This window comes from Aplidium turbinatum, chromosome 5 (genome assembly GCF_918807975.1).
Source record: "Aplidium turbinatum chromosome 5, kaAplTurb1.1, whole genome shotgun sequence".
Taxonomy (NCBI): domain Eukaryota; kingdom Metazoa; phylum Chordata; class Ascidiacea; order Aplousobranchia; family Polyclinidae; genus Aplidium; species Aplidium turbinatum.
The window spans coordinates 19,421,570-19,437,369 of record NC_137476.1 but is presented as its reverse complement, the minus strand read 5'-3'; the positions used below and the strand labels follow the sequence as shown (position 1 = coordinate 19,437,369).

General features: G+C 37.5%; 1 protein-coding gene across 1 annotated transcript in view; it reads right to left on the bottom strand.

The window, feature by feature from the left end:
- The window catches only part of LOC145769884 (uncharacterized), a 65,417-nt gene extending 49,986 nt beyond the window's left edge, over positions 1-15,431 (bottom strand). The window contains exons 1-2 of the mRNA XM_082581425.1: positions 15,344-15,431; positions 714-985 (exon numbers count right to left, since the gene is read on the bottom strand). Of these exons, the coding sequence (XP_082437551.1) occupies positions 714-952 (239 nt within the window). The 5' untranslated portion in view covers positions 953-985; positions 15,344-15,431. The remainder of the gene's footprint in view (positions 1-713; positions 986-15,343) is intronic.
- Positions 15,432-15,800: the final 369 nt, after the last annotated feature.

The window sequence follows — 15,800 nt, the reverse complement described above, 5'->3', positions numbered from 1 at the left end:
CCAGGGTTTTATAAAAGAAGTTGTAGATGGAGCTCAGACTGAAATTATTATATATCTCAATTAACTCGGAGCTCTACGTCACTATGTTTTAAACAGTTTTTTTTTTTAAGTCAGCATAGAAATTGTTGGGCCCACCATGCAGGCTTGAGGCAAAAAATTTAGCTTTTTTGGTTCTTATCAAACGTAGATCAAAGTTTGTTTCCGCTGCCCCATTGCTCAAGATCACAGCACAAATGGTCATAGAATTATTCATTATTGCAAAAAGGTCCGTCAACTATGTTCAATTGTTCACTGTTAAGACAATCACGGTAGATAGATTTAAATTAAATATTAATAAAAAATGTACTACCAAACAAAGTTTTCATTGTAAGAAATCAGAGCCAGCAAACATTTAAATATTAACTTGAATAGATGACTTAGTCGTTCAACAGTTTTTCAAGCTGTTACACATTGAAAGAATGAACCGATTTGCTCAGTTGTTTCTTTTAAACACAAATTAAAATCACCTGAAAGCAATATATTAAAAGTTAATGATTGATCAATGAAAATGCATGTAAATGCAAAATCACAGTTCCGCGTCGTAACAGCATCTAAATTTGACTGTCGGATCTAAGCAGGACTAGTTAAAGTTATGTTCAATCAATAAAACTGTTATTCGCATTGCTTAACTTTTCTGATTATAGCTCAGTTATGATATGATTCAAAAACAGTACCTGAAATATAAGCTACAAGCAGCAAGCAATGGCTTGTGAGCTTTGAAGGAGTGGTCTTTAACATGGATTGTTATGTCACACAAAAACCCCGCCCGTCGCTGGAGCTGCAACAACTGAAGTACATACTGTGCATGCAAAGCTTTCTGGGCATTCAGACCTCCCTCTGGGTTACTTTTATAGTTCTTCCGTGATACAAAATCACCTTGCAAGTGCACGCCATTCATTGCTTGACTTGACATAACTTCAGCGGGTATTACAAGGTTTTCAGAGTTCTAAAAATAACAAGACTTAATGTCAAATATCTTTCAAAAGCATTCAATTCAGGACAAATCGATTTTCAAGTTTTTTATTTAACACTAACAAAAAACACCATGCAAAAACAATAAAGTGATAGGCCTACTGCACATATAGACGTAACTAAAGGGGTCAACCCTTCAAATTTCTAAGGTTTAGAAAAATTAAACCATCAATAACTACTTTCTAGCATTTAAAAGCAGACGGTCAGTTATTTGGTCGGTCATCATTACAGTTACACCCGTTCCATACAATGTTCGGTCACAGACCACCTGTAGCTTAACTGACCGATTATTGGTTTTCACCACTAGTTATGCCAGCACTCTCCATCCCTCCTGGAGCAGACCTCTCAAGAAAGGCATGGGTCACATTGAACAGGATCAGATGTGACGTTGGCTGTACTGGAGCTAATTTGTTTAGGTGGGGGTTGCATAATTCGCCGATATGTGTCTGCGGAGCGGTAGAACAAACAATGCAACACATACTCCACGAATGTCCCATCTTACGACCCCCAAGTGGAATCACTGGTATTCGACAACTGGACCCAACTACCGTATCTTGGCTGCACGAGGAGGCATTGCCAATCTAAGCTACTGCAAGTCAAACGAGAGAAGAAGAACCACTAAAAACAGTTGGACGTTTTTTCGATCTCGAAGTCGAAATTGTACTCTGCATGGCACTCTCTCTGTGATTTCGAATTTCATACGTTCAAGCTATTCATCAGGAGTTTGTGAAACAGAAATTGCCAATAACATTCAGACAAGTTTTTTTGTTTCTCTTTTTTCATTTATTTTGTGATGATATTGTTGCTTGATTGACCATTGAAGTCCTGAACAAACGACATTCACTGCGTTGCATTTGATTAAGTCCCACATAAGCGATAAGCATACTAGGGTTTTCGTCATGTGTCTTCCGAATCGTTTGGTCAACGTTACGCAATTACGGTTAATTAAATGGTGCGCAAAATGATGCACGACAACCGCGACAGAGTGACATGTGAGTCTACAAACAGTGCATTTAGAACTAGAGGGAAAGTTTCGCCCCTCCCGAATGAACTCACTTAAAAAAATCGACGTCAATGGTACTGTATAAGTGTATATATTATAGTAAGTACCGTATATAATTAATTAGATATAACAGTATACTAAAACATTATTTGTTTCAGAAAACTTCGACATAAAATAGGAATGTTTTGACCCAGTAATCACAAAATGAACTCAAACACGAAGGAAGATGTGCACATCAACGTTCAGGTATAACTAAAGCATTAATTACAGGTACAACAGTAAAGCCGCCAAATAAAAGTTTCAAATTTCACAAACTGAAAGCATATTGAACACTTTAAAACATTTTTCGCTCAGCTTGAAATGTAAACTAGATGTAGCCTAAAAAGTGACACAGTATCACACAACAAAAGCAGTTGGTCTGAATAGAAGGAATTTGAATAAAGAAATAAGTGAAAGCTATGTGTACTTTAGCTTTATGTCAAAACTCTATTGTCCAAGGTATTCACTTCACAAAGCCTTTCAAAACTAAAGAAAAGGCATTTTGAAAATAAAGAAAAGCAACACAGGGCTCATTAACAAATACAAAGAGATTTGGTAACAGATAAACACTTAACAGTCAGCCCTGCTTAATCAGCGCAACCACTTATCCAGACCATTTCTCTAATGCAGGGCTTCCCAAACTTTTTTGCTCGCGACCCCTTTTTATCTCTTAAAACTTTTCGCGACCCTTCACGGTTAAAATGATAAACAGTGCGAAATATAGCCTACCGTACATTTGTGATATTGATGGAAAGGTTTTCAAATGAAAACTTAAAACAAGCTAACGGTACTTTATGACTGTTAGCCTACTTTACAGTTTACACGCAGCCAACTGGAAACAAAACAAAGAACCAAACAAATTTATTCAGATGGATATGAGTGTGATGGATGCGACCGTTTTTTGTTACAAAGCAAGTTCAGCCGTGGCTCAATTGGCTAATGCTGGTCCCAAGGCGATTTCAACGATGCTTAGTTTTGATGATGTCTGTTTATCAACGTTAAAAACGCTGACTCGCAAAAATTGTTGTCGTCGGTTCCAGCTCGTGTCCGAGCATTGGTTTTGTTTTCAAGTTGTATGTGGCTTTGGAGTTTGGAGGACTACTCTACAGTAGAAAAGACGTGGGAAAAAGTCACATTGTATGGAGAGTTGGGAACGTGGTTGTATTAGCTTTTTTTTTAATGCTTTATTTTTTCTAAAACTTTTGCATCCTGTTTTGTTTTTTTTCGAAAAATTCCGTGCCTTTTCTCGTTCTCTTCTTCCAGATTGACCTATCGCTGGCAAGTTGATCCACGATTCTAAATCAATGTTTGCTGGGTTGAGGGAGACTTTAACTGATCTTTGTACTTGCGTCATTGGTGAGACGATCCTCTCAACGAGTAGGCTACCCAGCATTTACTTCAGTTTTAATCTGCTGGAAATTTTCAAGACAAACACGTCAAAACAAACGACAGGAGTGCGGTTAGGCCTACTGCATAAAATTTATAAATTTCCACAAAATTTAAACTTTAAGTCAGAAGATAGATCAGTAATATCTTCTTGAGAGAAGTGCTCGGTAGGTTAGCTACTTTGTTTTTGCGTTGCAAATAGGTTTTGAATTCAGTAGTCTACAATTTGGTATTGTCCAATTCTGGAAGAAAATACTTCAGAAACTGTTTCAACAGATTTGACAAATGGTTAATAACCAAAGGCTTAACAACGTTTGATTTTACATCATTGTTAACCAAAACCTTTTCAGTAAATGAAAACATTTCAAATGCATCATTTTCAACTTTTTGTTTCCAGATTTCTAATGTGTTGATGAATGGTTTAATTTTAGATTTCCTTGTAAAAACATAGATGTTTTCTCTATGGAGGGACAAGTTTAGTTCGTTCAGTTTTTTAATAAGCAAATCTGATAAATAGCATAATTTTAAGAACCAGATGTCACTGTGAAAATGGTGGGCAAAGTCTGTATTTGTTTTTTGTTAGAAAAATCATTACTTTAATTTTCAACACTAATAATCTTTTTAGCTTCAAATTTTAAAAGCCACCCTACTTCACATTGCAATAAAAGGGTTTTAATTCCGATTCCGTTTTACCACAACAATTTGCGAACATACGCGTAGGCTACTAAGTGCGTGACTCTCAATACAGTTAATAACTTGCACAAAATGTTAATATGCAGTACTTTGGATAAAATTGGTACACTCTCTGCGACCCCTCAAGTCCGTTACGTGACCCATTGTGGGGTCGCAACCCCCAGTTTGGAAAGCCCTACTCTAATGGACCCAAAGCCAGATCCACTTTTCTGCACCATTTTTTCCACTTAATTCAAACAACATTCTGCTTGAAGTAGTGATGCACCAGAGAAACATTTTGGCTAGATGTTCCTGCTAGAGAATTGTAACTCTGGCCGAAGCTTCTAGCGTTGGTGGTATCTATTAAATTTCAACAGAGCGGTTGTTGGTACGCCACGCTCACCAAGCAGTGAAACGATAAACAAGCGCTCTTAAAGAAGGTGCTTTATGGCAATGCTTGGGGTCATCTACAAGGGTCCATTTAGGAGTGAACTTTTGGGTAGGTTTAATATTTGGCAATGTTTTCTATTCACCCGATGTTGGATTGTTTTTAAGATATATAAATTGAAGATTTTGGATTGACTTCCTTGATACTTGTTGTTTTTAATTCTCAGTCTGCTGCTGGGCAATTCCATGTTAAATGTACTCTGATAATAAAAAAAAATAAAAAAAAAAGAGCAACAAAAGGTTTTAATTACTACTACACATCTTGAATTTTCACAAAAACAAGTTTTCATAAGCTTCATCCATCAAAATAACAAAATATTGTTTTTTGGTGCCTTTACTGAAGTATGGTACCTTGAAGGATTTAAATTATTCTTTTTTTTAAAGTAAATTTTCAAGAAATCGAAAATAAGTCTAGATCAACATATATAATATAATTAAAATCTGATTTGTTTATTTGACAAAGCTACTATTCTTTCAAAGATTTGCAGTGTTAAATTAGTTGAGAACAGTTTTATGATTTATTTTTGAAAGTTCAAAGCAGACCCAGGAGGGGGCAATGTCCCATTAGTAGTCCAGTCAAAATGGGTCCACGTCTTTTAGGCGCTGACAATTAGGCGCTGGTCTAATAGGCGCGCACACTGTGGCGTCTGGATATTTAGGTGCAGAGCACTGTGGCGCCCGGTCATTTAGGTGCTATTCCTAGTAAAGTCTACAGATTGTATCAGCTTGGCAGGTAGGGGCGTAGGGCAATGCTTTTCACACAAAATATTGTATTGAACAGAAAAATATATTGTTTTGTTAATGCGTGTGCGTTGTTGGTCATGGCTTCAGTGAGTGAAGTTGCTTAAACCGGCAATGCTTTTTCACACAAAATATTATATTCAACAGAAAAAATATATAGGTGAAGGTGCTTAAACCGAGAATTCTTTTCACACAAAATGTTATATTGAACAGTAAAATATGTCATGGCTTCCGTGAGTGAAGCTGCTTAAACCGGCAATGATTTTCACACAACATATTATATTATTACCGTAGCCAAAAAAGGACAGACAAAGACTATGGATCTGCCATGATTTACAACGTAGAATTACTTCCAATAATGTTCGGAAGCTTAAATAATTTATTGATAAAGCTTTCACCAACGCAAACCTGGACTAACAACAAATAAAACAATAATAAATCAAACAATATATTTTTCTGTTCAATATAACATTTTGTGTGAAAAGCATTGCCGGTTTAAGCAGCTTCACTCACGGAAGCCATGATATAATTTTCTGGCAAGCTGTTACAATCTACAGACTTTACTAGGAATAGCACCTAAATGACCGGGCGCCACAGTGCTCCGCAGTCCGCACCTAAATATCCAGACGCCACAGTGTGCGCGCCTATTAGACCAGCGCCTAATTGTCAGCGCCTAAAAGACTTGTTCCCGTCAAAATAGGGTTTGACCCACCACTAATTGCAAATGTTTCGACCCATACATTTTCTGAAAGCTTACATCATACAGAATAACATACTAAAAATCTGCCACGAAAAATTTAGTGGAACCCTCTTTTTAGGGGTAAAAACAAAATGGCTGCCATGTGTCCTAAAAATCTTCATTTTTCCATATTTTTTCACCTAATTCATATAATTTAGGTCTGCAAAAGAGCTGGTTCTATACAGGAATCCAAAAACAGACATTGGAAAGTTGCAATATGAGACAAAAACGTGTCTTTTTAAAATTTACAACAATTAAAAAATAAAATGGCCTCCACAAGTCCCAAAAATCTTTAATTTAACCACCATAATCGGAAAAGTGGTTTTGAAGATTTTGCGTGTTTAGTTTTGTCCTCATATATGAGTGCTGGCGGTCAAAGGGTTAAGGTTCCACGTCCTCAATGGTCTGGCTTCATGCAACTTATCCACCAAGGAGAACATCAAGACAAAACTTCCGTCTTGTTCCTGCCCATGATTGCAATGGACTCCAGTGATCTCTCATGAAATTCATTTCGTCTCATGCAACCATACAAAGTGTGTCCTGTCATCACACTTGATCAACCATTGTGGCTAAAGACATTTAGCATGGTTGAAAGTCAGCCAGATCTTCAACCATCTGTGATAAGACTCGGAGGATTTCACACCAAGATGAGCTACCTAGGCAGCATTGGACATTTGATGAACGGAACTGGACTTCAACAACTCTTGGAAATAGTTTATGCACCTAATTCAGTGGTCCACATGCTGTCCGGAAAAGCAGTGAGTCGCGCAGTCAGAGGACATTTTTTGGTGGATGCAGCCCTTAATGCACTGTTAACCTCGTCAGCATTAGATATCAACTTGTCTCATATTCCTGAATCTGATGGATGCTTTTTAAATGACCACGAACAGGACAACCACTTGATTCTTCAGTTGAGGCATCTAATGAAACGACTACCATTAGGCGCAGTGTCTCCATCAGATTTAGATCAGAATGAAGTGCTTCAGTGCTTAGAACAGAAAGTACAGAAAACTATAGACACCCTAAAAGAATTTAGAACAGCACGACTTTGGCTACAATACATTTCGATGGTCACAATCCTGTGCAGATTCATTAAAGCAGAGCGACTAGGCTTATGGCCATTGCATCTGCAGTCCATGTATGAAATGCTTCCGTACTTGGGAGCATCAGGCCACAATCACTATGTGAAAAGTATCTACTTGTACCTAGCCAAGATGTCCAAACTTCAGAGTGAGATGCCTCTTGTCCACAAGCACTTCATGGAAGGACATCACGTTGTTTGTCGCACAGACAGATGCTGGGCTGGTCTCTGGACTGACCTGACGATCGAACAATGTCTAATGAGGAACCTGAAGTCAAGGGGTGGACTTACAAGGGGGCGTGGATTGACAGAGACACAACGACTCATCTGGGTTCTATCTGCACCAGCATGCGCTCAAGTAAATGAAACCATGCAAGAGTTCACAGGGGTGAAATTTCTCACCAGTGAGCAACACAAAGAGAGTAGCCCAGCAAGGATGAGCAGAGATATGAAAGATCTTCAAGATCTACTGTAATTCAGTATTTGACGTGAGAAATCCATTTCGAAAGGATGGCCCATTGGCCCACCAAGCCTGAGAAGCATAGTGACAGGCATTGCAGCTCATGGCAGTGTCAACTGTGACTCAGCATGGGATGTAGGTATGAAAATCCTTGCACTAATGCCTGGAGTAAAGGTGACTGAGCATTCCTTCAGAAAGAAACACCAAGCCATCACCATGGGTGCAAAAGAATCGGTCAAAGTCAAGGACAGGGAAGTGAGTGTTGATCCCATCCTCCTATTTCAACGTTTTGTCTGTGCTGGCACAACTACGAATCAGCTACCAGATGTATTCCAGTATGAACTTTGTCCATTTCCATCAGCCTTGTTTGAATCAAAGTCCATCATTAGACCAGCCAACAAGGTCTCCTTTGCTGACTTCTTGTGGTCTTCATCAATTGCGTCTGCTCCAAAACCATCTAAGCCCTTAGTCCAGCATGTACTAGATGGAGGTGCCCTGCTCTAGGCTGTACCCAATTTTGGTAACTTTGTCAGATTACTTAGCAAGTTTCCCAAAAGTTGTGGCTTAGGTACCTAATCAAAATGCCATATCTATTTTTTGAAAAAAAATTGGTCTTACGCCTCCACAATGCTTGTTTCCATGACGACGGGCCCAAAATTGACGAAACAGCTATAACTCCGGAACCACTGGAGGTAGAACCAAAATTTTTTTTCAAAAGATGCAGAACACCCAGGTTCCTATCTGTTGTCAATACATTTTGTAGGCCTATGTGCAGCACTTTTCCCAAAATTTACAAAAAACGTGTTTTAGCCTATCACAAAGCAATGAAAATGAATTAGTGTAATACTATAGCTAAAATCCTATTTAAGCAAATCAACACATCTAGTGAAAGAGTGACTAAAAAAGTATTTTCAAGACCATGAACACCAGCACTCCAGCACCTATGTTGAAGCTGCAAGGATGAGTTTTGTGATGAATTAAACAATCAATTGATTGTGGACCACAGCCTGTTGTGTTGCATTGTACTTTCTGGCATAAACTAGTTATTGCTATGAATTTTTAAAGTTTGTTGTTGAAACCTATTCTGCAATTCTATTCTATAATGGTATTATTGCACTGTGTAATGTTTTTTGCCTGGAAATATCAATATTAATTTTACAAAGCTAAACTTTTTTGGTTGCAATGTGAGATTTCAGCTTAATATTGCCAATCGATTGTTGTTTAGTTGTTGCTGACTGTTTGTATAGTATTTTATGTTTCTTTCAAGGTAGACATGCTGAAATGTGCAAGTTTAGAGAAGTGTTATTTGCTAACTGATGTGTGAAACTGTTTAACCTTTGTTGATTTGCTTAAATAGGATGTTAGCTATTATACTAATTCATTTTCATTGCTTTGTGTTTGCAGTTGTTGCTGATAAATAGGCTAAAACACGTTTTTTGTAAATTTTGGGAAAAGTGCTGCACATAGGCCTACAAAATGTATTGACAACAGATAGGAACTTGGATGTTCTGCATCTTTTGAAAAAAAAATTTTGGTTCTACCTCTAGTGGTTCCGGAGTTATAGCTGTTTCGTCAATTTTGGGCCCGTCGTCATGGAAACAAGCATTGTGGAGGCGTAAGACCAATTTTTTTTCAAAAAATAAATATGGCGTATTGATTAGGTACCTAAGCCACAACTTTTGGGAAACTTGCTAAGTAATCCGATAAAGTTACCAAAATTTGGTACAGCCTACCCTGCTCCATAAACTTCCTTGGACAAAAGGAGCTGCATGGGATGAAATCATGCAGATGTACACTGATTATGTGATGTCCAAATATGGAGCCAGTATTGTTGTGTTTGATGGTTACACAGATTCGCCTTCCACAAAAGATGGTGCTCACTTTCGAAGAACTGTTGGTAGGATTGGGGCTGAAGTAATCTTCGATCCAACAATGAAGCTCCAAACCAAAAAGGAAGACTTTCTTGCTAATCATAAAAATAAACAGCGACTAATCCATATGATGGGGGACAGACTCGAAAGAGCAGGATGTGTTGTCCACCATGCCAGAGGAGATGCAGATGTCCTGATAGTAGAAACCGCGATGTCATCTGCACAGCAACAAGACACTGTAGTTTTAGCAAGTGATACTGACATTCTGATTTTGCTCATACATTACAAGAAGAGTAATATCACACACAACATCTGGTTGCAAACAGCATCTAAAAAGGACACTAAAAAACCATCAAAGTGCTGGAACATTTCAGTCACCAGAAAACTTCTTGGAGACACTGTGTCAAATAATCTTCTCTTTGCTAATGCACTGTTTGGGATGTGATACCACTTCAAGGGTATTTGGAATAGGCAAACAGAAAGCTGTTACAAAACTAAGAACTGATGAAAACTTCAGAACAGCTGCAGTAACTTTTATGTCATTCTCTGCAAATGCAAATGATGTTGTAAAAGCAGGGAAGTCGGCTCTAATTGCCATGTACAATGGAAGGCAAGATGATAATCTTGCCGTTGAGAACAGCTAAGATATCAAATTTTCTGTGGAAAGACAGCAAGAAGTACGACTGCAGTAGACCCATGTCCTCTTCCTCCCACGTCATCAGCAGCGAGGTTTCACAGTCTCAGGGTATATCATCAAGTGCAGGTGTGGCTGGGTCATGAGACAGATGTTCCACCGGAACAGTGGGGTTGGCGTTTTAGTGAAGGCAGTCTGGTGCCTGTGATGACAGACAAACCTCCAGCTCCATCTCAGTTCCTGGAAATGATTGTCTGCAACTGCAAGACCGGCTGTTCTACACTTCGATGCACATGCCGAAAATCTGGTTTAGAATATACAGTTGCATGTGGTGAATGTCATGGGTCATGTTCAAATTCGTCATTAGGCCTAATGGAAGACATTGACTCTGATGATGATGCCTTGGTTTGAACTATTAATTGTTTGATAAAATTAGGTCTTTTACAGAACTAAATTGTGCGAATTAGGTTAAACGATAAGGAAAAACAAAGATTTTTGAGACTCATGGTGGCCATTTTATTTTTAAATTTTGTTATAAAATTTTATTAAGACAAATTTTTATCTCATTTTTCAACTTTCCAGTGTCTGTTTATAAATTTCTTGTACCAGAAATATAGAACGAGCTCTTTTACAAAACTAAATTACATGAATTAGGCGAAAAGATACGTTAAAATGAAGATTTTTGGGACACATGGCGGCCATTTTGTTTTTACCCCCAAAAAGGGGTGTTCCACTAAATTTTTTGCAGTAGATTTTTAGTATGTTATTCTGTATGATGTAAGCTTTCAGAAAATGTATGGGTCAAAACATTTGCAATTAGTGGTGGGTCAAGCCCTATTTTGAGCCGGATTGACTGGACTATAGAGGCATTCCATTATAATTCAACAAATCCAAATAACCACTAAGTCTTCAATTTTGATGACTAAAGCATATGTTATAGTATGTGAAAAATGCATCTCGGCAAAAAAAAAAATTTTGAAAATTGGACAAGCGGTTTTCAAGAGATCGCGTTCTGAAGTTTTGTGGCTGTCACCAGGTGGCACTGTTGATGTGTCCAATGTTTTTTGATTTTAGGGTTATATTTGAGGTAGATAGTCGGTTGAAGTGTCTATTCCACCATTTTTCATGATGCAGAATTCAAAAATGATGTCAATTTTAGTCTACAAGAATTAGCTAAGGAGTTGTGTGGCATTTAAAAAAAATTGGGGGACCAAATGCCAACCCTCAAATTTCCATGTGGGCAACAAGATATCCTAAAAAAATGTTTTGTTCTTTAAAGTTTCTTGCGTATACTTCATGATAATATACTGTTTATTTATGAGACTTTTGTCCTTTTTTCACAATGCAACATTTTATCAAAGACTTGCATGAGAAGTTATATGATCTATTAATGCAATATTTGAATGACGCATGCTCATGATGTCACAATAACAAATTACAGATTTCCCAAAAAAACTTTTTTCGTTGTGAAAATTGCCCGGGAAAACCAGCCCTTGTTTCAAAATTGCAGTCAAATTTTGTTTTCCCAGGCAATGTAAGCAAGCATCATACAAATATTGCATTAATAGATCTTTGATATAAGGTTGCATTGTGCAAAAAGGACAAAAGTCTCATAAAAAAATATTATACTATCATGAAGTATATGCAAGAAACTTTGAAGAACAGAAATTTTTTTTGGGATATCTTGTTGCCCACATGACAATTTGAGGGTTGGCATTTGGTCCCCCAAATTTTTTTAAATGCCCCATAACTCCTTAGCTAATGCTTTTAGACTAAAATTGAGACCATTTTTGAAATCTGCATCATGAAAAATGGTGGAATAAACACTTCAACCAACTTTCTACCCTAAATATAGCCCTAAAATCAAAAAACACTGGGAACATCAACAGCGCCACCTAGTGACAACAACAAAATTTCAAAACGCAATATCTCAAAAACCGCTTGTCCGATTTTCAAAAATTTTTTTTGCCCAAGTTCAAATTTTTAAAACAACAAAATATATCAAAACCAACATTTTCTGAAACCTAGTGGTTACATTTCTTTCTAAAATTTGTTGAATTACAGTATAATGGAATGCTTCATTAGTCATATATTTTACAAAAAAATTTTTCTTGAAAAAATCTTAAACTTCTTCTTCTTCACTCCAGATTAATTAAAGATTCCAAAAATACTTTATAGATATCTTCCACTTTTTTTGAGAAACTGGCCGTGCACTTATATTTTAGCAAAAAACATGTTGTCCAATAGTCACAATGTCTCACTAGTCACAAAATTTCTTGCTATAATACAGTAGTGTGATTTGAGCATATTAGAAAGGGACACTGTGCAAAAGCAGTGCAGTTGTGTCAAATAAGTTGACATACACCAAAGTTTCTGTCATTTAATCTTTTAATCCCAAGAAGGCAGTGATGTAAAGCAGCTACAAGTGTGGAGCGATCAATTTAAAAATAAATAGATTGCTTCTTCTCTAACCTTGTTCAGGTAAAATTCCAGTTCTTAGATGTTATTGAGAATAATGAAAAGCTATTCAAAGATGATACATTTAGGATGCAACCGAACAATTGAATATAACAAGTAAATGAAAATAGCCAGGAGCAGAAACTTGTATAATATAATTTATTGATGAAGCTTTCTCAGCTGCAAAGGAAACTTCTTCAGTATTTTATTCAAATAGAAGATACTTTGAAATTGTTACCAACAGTCACCATAACTTTTTCTTCATTGATGAACTAGCTGCTCAGTTTGTATTTTTCAACGTTCCTTATGCCGTGCAATATCCCAAAGTGTTCTTAATTGTTTAATTGATTTATTTTGTCAAAATTTAGATAAAAACGTCATTCGCTGTCTGCCACGAGCATGTCTCCCGAGAAGACGACCACTTAGAGATCTTTGAACTCTTTTTTTTTCTGATGACGTGAAATGTGAGTTGCCTTTGAGTTATGTTGTTGAATAGTTTCTTATATTGATGTACTTGGTTTAAAACTTCTGCATTTGTGATATCATCAGCATGTGAGATTTGGAGCATCATTACATTGATGCAAATAAAATTGCCAGCTTTGGTTCAGAGAATCTTGATGATGTCTAAGGCTCAAGAAGTGCCGTAGAAATCAAGAAGTGCATAAAAAATCTCACCACTTATATAGTTTTGGCTGACAGTCGACAGGCATTGGAGCCCAACCATCTTCATGAGTGCAAATCTCTGCTCCTTTAAACGAGCACCCCATCGACTGAATCATGATACTCATTCGTGCCAGCAGCCCAACTTCTGCTCAACAACGTTGATCGACAAAACTTTTCTGTGCCTGATTGGGCTGCTGATAATTGGAAGTCAAGCACCACTAGATCATCATGAATCTGGGGTGGTTAAAGGATAAACCCTGTGCCCCAGTGGCTCACATGACAAAGTTCTCATGAGGCCATACAGTATTGCAGTAACTATCAGTGGAAATGGTGAGCAAGAGCTTGCGTGATGCTCTGGGCTACGGCCGTGTGACACACAATGAAGAAGTGGAAATGGTGAAAAAAACTAATTTGCAGTTCTGATAAAAGAGTGCCATTCAAGAATGGAAACTTGGCAAAATTGTATCTGGTCTTTTTGAACGGAATGGCCCGTTTCAGTGAGTCCGATTCAGTGAGTCCGATTCAGTGAGTCCGATTCGGTGAGTCCGATTCAGTGAGTCCGATTCGGTGAGTCCGATCCCTTAACGGGAGATTTTTTCAAATTTTTTTTAAATTATCAGGTACCGTAGCCTAATTATCATTGCCGTTTTAGGGTTAGGGGTTTAGGGTTAGGAACTCACCGAATTGGACTCACCGAATCGGACTTACCGAATCGGACTTACCGAATCGGACTCACCGAATCGGACTCACCGAATCGGACTCACCAAATCGGACTCACCGAATAGTAGCAGACCCCCTTTTGAAAGGTTCTATGCAGTTGTAATCAGACCATCACATGAAAATGAAGCAGGAGTTCAATATTTTAAGAAAACCTTTGGAAAATTTGCGTTAAAAGAAAACGATTTTAATTAAAGACCCCCTAATGAACTCAAAACAAATTAGTGCAAAAATTGATCATAAAGGTCGATACACCTTTTCTTAGGAGCAAAATTAGAGATCTTAATTCCCAGTTGTTTCTCCAGAAACAAAGACAGTTTGTAATGTACACTATAATGTACTGTTGTATTTGTTTATTGATTTTGAATTTTTATTACGTTTGTACTTGCCATGATTAGATTTACCACTTTTGATTTATTTCATATCTATTGTACCCCCAAAATGTTCCTGGCACCAGTACAAATTTTATCTAGATTCACCTTTGGGATTCTTTTTAGTTTATTAAACTCTTAAAAGTTTAGTGATTAATGCAAAAAAACAGCAAAAAAATGTTGAAGTAAAAATGTTTCATTGGTCACAAATGCTATGTCCCGTTATTCACGATGACGCGCTTCATTTATGAAGCAGCCACCGACATACTACCGGAACTGATATTTCAAATCAAACAATTTTTTATAAATAAAGTAAACAATATCACACCAAATCAGAAGAATCGGTTTATCTAATTAATTTCTTCTGATTTGGTGTGATATTGTTTACTTTATTTAAAATGTTTTGTCACACCGTGCATCCCAGTGGATCATCAGTTGAATTATAGGAAAACTTGATGAAAAGTTTAGGAACGAAGTTTTGTTTTGGAATTTTTTATAAGTCTAAGTTTCTGGGCAGCCGATTTTAGCATCGAATAGACAGCGATAGACACGTGTTTCGCCCATGAGGCTGGGCTCATCAGTATCGCACCGTGTATCAGTATCGCACCGCACCATCAGTATCGTACGGTGCGATACTGATGAGCCCAGCCTCATGGGCGAAACACGTGTCTACTGTCTATCGCTGTCTATTTGATGCTACAATCGGCTGCCCAGAAACTTATCGTTTATCGGAGGTCTTTATGGCTAGCGTGGAAGCTACACCGTTATGGTTAGCGAAGCGTTACTGCTGCTCGCTGTACTAGCGAGTGATCAGCCTTGTGCTGATGGCCGGGAAGAACACCCCTTCTTCACATATATAAGTCTAGTTAAAATGTCTATTTAGTTACATTTGGAATTGCCCTGAGCCTACCAATAGTATGCCTGAAATATGTACAGTGCTTTCAGTAAAAGAAACAAAATCTGACCAACTTGCCTTGATCTGATTTAGTGGGTTTAACTGTATATTGATGTCAGCAATTAAGTCTTGAAAAGCAAAGAAACAAGTTCTCACCTCATGCTTATCACAAGCCTCATAGAAGTCTTCGTTTCAAGCAACATTTTATCAAAACAACTAAATCCCAAACAACCTAATTCGAGAAACCTAATCAGGTAGAAAATAATAAAGAGCTGTCCGATGTCCATAAAAGATGTCTGCGATTAAGGGGAAGTTGCAAATTGCGGGCTTTTGTGGACAATGGGGAAGTCGAGGTTCCTGGGACGCAGACATCCTTCTTATAATACAAACAACAAGTTATTTTACATCTCACCCCGCATTCCCATAGCCTACTAATTTCACAACCAAGCTTGATGTCTAATTGTGGAACCTGGAGTAGTTTAGACACACACAAAAATTAACAATGTAGCAGGGATGTCCATGTCAGAATAATGGATTCCTAAAGAAGCGATTACAAATTGGAATCTGATCCAAATCATGGAACCAGAATACTCGTTAACTGTTTGTCGCTGGG